This window comes from Terrapene carolina, unplaced genomic scaffold, assembly GCF_002925995.2.
Source record: "Terrapene carolina triunguis isolate 2854851 unplaced genomic scaffold, T_m_triunguis-2.0 Scaffold495, whole genome shotgun sequence".
NCBI lineage: Eukaryota > Metazoa > Chordata > Testudines > Emydidae > Terrapene > Terrapene triunguis.
Window position 1 is genome coordinate 2,657,905 of NW_020664846.1, and position 4,952 is coordinate 2,662,856.

Sequence of the window (4,952 nt, forward strand, 5' to 3'; positions counted from 1 at the left end):
GCAGGGGCAGGAACAGCAGCGGCCGGGCTGAGCACGTGGAGCAGGGCCGGGGGGGCATCTGGCTTGGACGCTTCCCCCCATCCCCCTACAGCCACGCCGGCTCCCCGCCCCGACTCCCCCCCTCGGTGCCGGTCCTCCCCCCCACATGCTGCTCATCCCCGGGGGGGCCAGGCCCAAGGCCGATGCTGCTGCTCCTCTCGTGCCGACACTCAGAGCTCCCCGCTGGGAGGAGCCCCACCATCCCTCGCCCCCATGCGCAGGTGCCCACGTCCCTCTCACCCGCTTCCCCCATCGCGTGGCTTGGGTCAGCACCAACCTTCCCGGCTGAGCCCTCAGCCCCTTTGCAGTGAAGTAGCCCCACTCTCTTATACAGATTGGAAAACTGAGGCACAGAGTGCCCAGGGCCAGCCTATCACTCTCAGCACCCTCTGGGCACAACTCCCCTTGTGGTGCCGAGGCCAGGGAGCTCACCGGAGACCCCGTGAGGCGCGGTGGCTGGATCCTGGGGCAGAGGGGCACTGGGGGCATCCGGGGGGCCCCTCCCCCGTGTTCATTGTTGTCCGTTTCAGGCCTCACTCCCAGTCCCTCCGTGCCCGCAGCACACTCAGCCCGTGTGCCCCTGGGGGCCCCACGCAGGGAGATCTCTGTGCCCAGGCCTTTGGGCCCTAGATTCACCCCGGGAAGGCCAAACCCAGGCGTCCGGCTGCCCCGTGGGCCCAGCAGCTCACTCCCTGCTGAGCAGGCTGGCTGCGGGGCACTGACCCACGGATGGACACCGGAGCTGCCAGCTCCGAGCAGCCCCTCAGAGAGGCAGAGCCCTGCGCTGTCTGGCATCCTGCTGCCTGGGGCAGATGAGTGGGTGCTGGTCCGGCCTGGAAGCCTGGCTCTGCCCAGCGAAGCTCACAGCCAAACTCCGCAGGGGCGACCCCCCAACATCCCTCAGGCCCCCTGCCCCAGGAGCGTGGCGCTAACGCTGCCTTGTGCCTCTCGCCACAGTCAACGACAAGCGGTACTGCGAGGTGGGCTTCAGCGCCACCATCACCCACGTGAGTACAGCCCGGGGGCACCCAGGTCTGCAGATGTCCATGGTGGTGGGGGTCTTGGGGGAGTGCCTGTGTGTGTAGGCGTGTGCCCATGAGTGTGTGTGCCCATGGAGGTGTGTGCACATGTGCCCATGGGGGGAGTGCCTGTGGGGGGGCTGTGTGTGCCCGTTGGGCTTGTGTGTGCCCGCCCGTTGGGGGCTGTGTGTGCCTGGGGGTGTGCACGTGCCCATGGGGGGGCTGTGTGTGCCTAGGGGTGTGTGCCCACCCATGGGGGGGCTGTGTGTGCCTGGGGGTGTGAGCGTGCCCATGGGGGGCTGTGTGTGCCTGGGGGTGTGCGCGTGCCCATGGGGGGGCTGTGTGTGCCTGGGGGTGTGCGCGTGCCCGTGGGGGGGCTGTGTGTGCCTGGGGCTGTGCGCGTGCTCATGGGGGTGTCTCCGGGCAGGGCTCTCATTCAGGCCTGTCCTGTTCCCTTGCAGGCTGGCAGGCTGGTGCTGGGTGCCCCGGGAGGATACTACTTTGTGGGTAAGGGCTCTGGTTCCTGGGGGGCTCTGGGGACTGTGGGGGGAGGGGGAGCCCAGTGCCCCTTGGCATGGCTGCCATTGCCTACGACACTTCCAGTGGAGCCATGAACCCACCCCAGGGCTCCCCCCCTCAGCTGTGCTGGGGGCACCGCGCCTGCCTGTGCCCAGGGGCCAGGGGGCTGGAACTGACCCTGCCTGATCCACAGCCCCAGGCCCAACCTGTCCGTGGTGTCCCACTGTGGCTGGCAGAGGCTGCCCACCCCCCGGGTCTGTAGCATGGAGCATCCCTCTCAGGCAGGGAGCTGCCCACGGCACTGCCCCCTCGTGGGGACCCCCAGGAGCTAGCGCGTGAGGCTGGCGAAGGGGGTACTATGGGGTGGGGGTGCAGGATGGCCATGTTGGGCAGGGGCACCCTCCCTCTCTCACCATCCCTAGCCCCTGCCTGCTCCGAGCAGGGCCCCTGGCACTGACTCACGGGCAGCCCTGGATGTTCCCCCAGGGCTGATCTACTCGGTCAATCTGTCGGCAGTCGTGTCCCAAGTCCCCGGCAGCGCCCTGCTCTGGTCCGTGGCCCCGGAGCAGGTCACGGAGGACATGTACGAGGATTATGATGACGCCTACAGAGGTGAGCGCAGCCTCCCCGAGCAACCTGCCCACCACGTGGCTGGGCACGGGAGAGATGGCTGTCCCTGGTGCCAGCAGGGCACTGGCAGAGTCATAAGAACATAAGAACGGCCAGACTGGGTCAGACCAAAGGTCCATGTAGCCCAGTACCCTGTTTTCCAACAGTGGCCAATGTCAGGTGCCCCAGAGAGAATGAACAGAACAGGGAATCATCAAGTGATCTCTCTCCTGCCAACCATCTCCACCCTCTGACAAACAGAGACCAGGGACACCATTCCTTACCCATCCTGGCTAATAGCCATTAATGGACCTAACCTCCATGAATTTATCCAGTTCTCTTTTAAACCCTGTTATAGTCCTAGCCTTCACAACCTCCTCAGGAAAGGAGATCCACAGGTTGACTGTGCGCTGTGTGAAGAAGAACTTCCTTTTATTTGTTTTAAACCTGCTGCCCATTAATTTCATTTGGTGACCCCTAGTTCTTGTATTATGGGAATAAGTAAATAACTTTTCCTTATCTACTTTCTCCACATTACTCATGATTTTATATACCTCTATCATATCCCCCCTTAGTCTCCTCTTTTCCAAGCTGAAAAGTCCTAGCCTCTTTAATCTCTCCTCATATGGGACCCGTTCCAAACCTCTAATTGTTTTAGTTGCCCTTTTCTAATGCCAGTATATCTTTTTTGAGATGAGGAGACCACATCTGTACGCAGTATTCAAGTCCACACTGCCCCCGGTCTAACCACCAGACCCCACTTCCCTCCAGAGCTGGGGAGAGAACCCAGGAGTCCTGGCTCCCAGCCCCCACCCCTTCTCTACCCCACTAGACCCCACTCCCCTCCAGAGCCGGGGTGAGAACCCAGGAGTCCTGGCTCCCAGCCCCCCGCTCCCCTGCTGAGCTGAGGACAGAACCCAGGAGTCCTGGCTCCCTCCCTCCCCCCCCGCCCGGCTCTAACCACTGGCATCTCCTTCCCCCGGGTGCCGGTCGTTCTGCCCTGGGCACGTGCGGCGGGCAGGGGCGTTCGAAGGGTTAACCCTGCTCCCTCTCTCTGCAGGGTACTCGGTGGCCGTGGGGGAGTTCGACGGGGACCCCGCCACGCCAGGTAGGGGATTTGCCCTTGGCTTGTGTGGTGCCCCCCGAAGCTGCACAGCGCTCTGGGGCTGCCAGCCGGGCTCCAGGGGCAGCAAAAGGAGCAGACTTGGCTCGCCCACCCCGGCCACGCCCATGGTGACCTCCCCACCCCTGCCTGCCCCCAGGGCACAGGGCTGGGAGCAGGGAGGGTGAGGGGCTCCTCGCCAGCTGCCACCCCCGGGCAAACAGGGCTTCTGCCCTCAGCAATGGTTTGCAGCCAGGGAGCCCATGCCCACCGGGCTCCCCCACACCCAAGTCCTCTGCCCACCGGGCTTCCCTGCCCCAGAGTCCCTGCCCGCCAGACCTGCCCACCTGCTTCTCCCTTCCAGCAGGGCACAGTCCTCCAGTCCTGGGGCTGTATCTGATTCTACCCTCCTCCCCAAGGGCTGGGGGCTCCCCAGCCTTGCCTAGAGCACCCCATGCACCTGGCTGCCTGCTGCCCTGGTCGCTGCATAGGCAAGGGCTGTCCAGGCAGGCACTGTCTGTGCGATGCCCCCGGAGCCTGGCAGAGCCCGAGCCACACAGGTTCCAGGGTCTGGCAGAGCCAGCCAGTGCAGCCCTTCCCAGAGAGGGGCAGCGCCTGTTCCTGTGCCCTCTGCCCCCCGCCTGTCCCCTTCAGGTCCCTCATTGGGGCCTGGGGGGGGCTGGCTTTGGGACGGGCACACTGTGCCAGCGGTTCAGCACCCTCTGCCCCCGGGGTCGCGGGGACTCTTGTGTTTCCTTCGCAGAGTATGTCGTGGGCGTCCCCAACAAGAGAACGACCTTGGGGGTGGTGAGTATCGGGGGGCACCATCGGGTTGAGCTGCTGAGCATGAGGCATCGTCCCCTCCCCCCGGCTGTGTCGGGCTGGGGGAGCAGAGCTGCCATGGGCTGCTCATGGCCCTGCTCTCATGTATGTAATTCTCTCCCTGTCCTGCAGGTGGCATCATGTGCTCCAGGTTGTGTATGGGGGGGGGTGGGCAGGTTCCTCCCTGCAACTGTGGGGCTCCCAGAGACCCCTCCACACCAAGCACCCCAGTGGGCCACCCCCTATTCCGGGCTCCCAGCTCCTCCTCACGGGAACAGGCCCCAGGGGAGGTTGCTGGCCAGGGAGACATGGCGGGAGCAGCCCCATCTCTCTCCTGGCTGATTTGTTTCTCCCCACGGCAGGTCGAGATCTTCAGCGCTAGGAAGTCTCTGGCGCTGGTACAGAGCATCCAGAGTGAGCAGGTATCTGCCTCCCTCCCCCACCCCCTGCCCCCACATTTACCCCCTTCCCCCAACCCCCCAATACCCCCATCACTCCTCCCCCCTTCACTTTCCCCTGCCCCACCCCAGCCAAGGGAGAGCCAGCCTCGAAGGACCCCACTCCCAGCCCAGGGGTCTCCCACTGGGCTCCACAAACTCTCAGGCTCCCAAAGCAGTGGCCACTTCGAAAAGTTTGGCCTTAGTTACCAGTCTCTGAGCAAGAGAGGCCCAGGGCTGGGATAGCAGGGGCTGCGGGTCGGGAGTGAGGGGCACTGGCAGAGCTAGGTAGGCCGAGGGCTAGGATCACAGGGGGCTGCGGGTCAGGAGTGAGGGGCACTGGCAGAGCTGCGGGGAGCGCAGGGCTGGGATAGCAGGGGGCTGCGGGTCGGGAGTGAGGGGCAC

The 4,952-nt window shown here is 64.7% G+C and overlaps 1 protein-coding gene across 1 annotated transcript in view; it reads left to right on the forward strand.

Annotated features, from left to right (window-relative positions):
* ITGA2B (integrin subunit alpha 2b) overlaps positions 1 to 4,952 on the forward strand; it is a 34,455-nt gene that overhangs the window by 15,307 nt on the left and 14,196 nt on the right. Inside the window, exons 4-9 of the mRNA XM_029913147.1 lie at positions 997 to 1,046; positions 1,520 to 1,565; positions 2,064 to 2,189; positions 3,247 to 3,294; positions 4,052 to 4,095; positions 4,473 to 4,532. Of these exons, the coding sequence (XP_029769007.1) occupies positions 997 to 1,046; positions 1,520 to 1,565; positions 2,064 to 2,189; positions 3,247 to 3,294; positions 4,052 to 4,095; positions 4,473 to 4,532 (374 nt within the window). The remainder of the gene's footprint in view (positions 1 to 996; positions 1,047 to 1,519; positions 1,566 to 2,063; positions 2,190 to 3,246; positions 3,295 to 4,051; positions 4,096 to 4,472; positions 4,533 to 4,952) is intronic.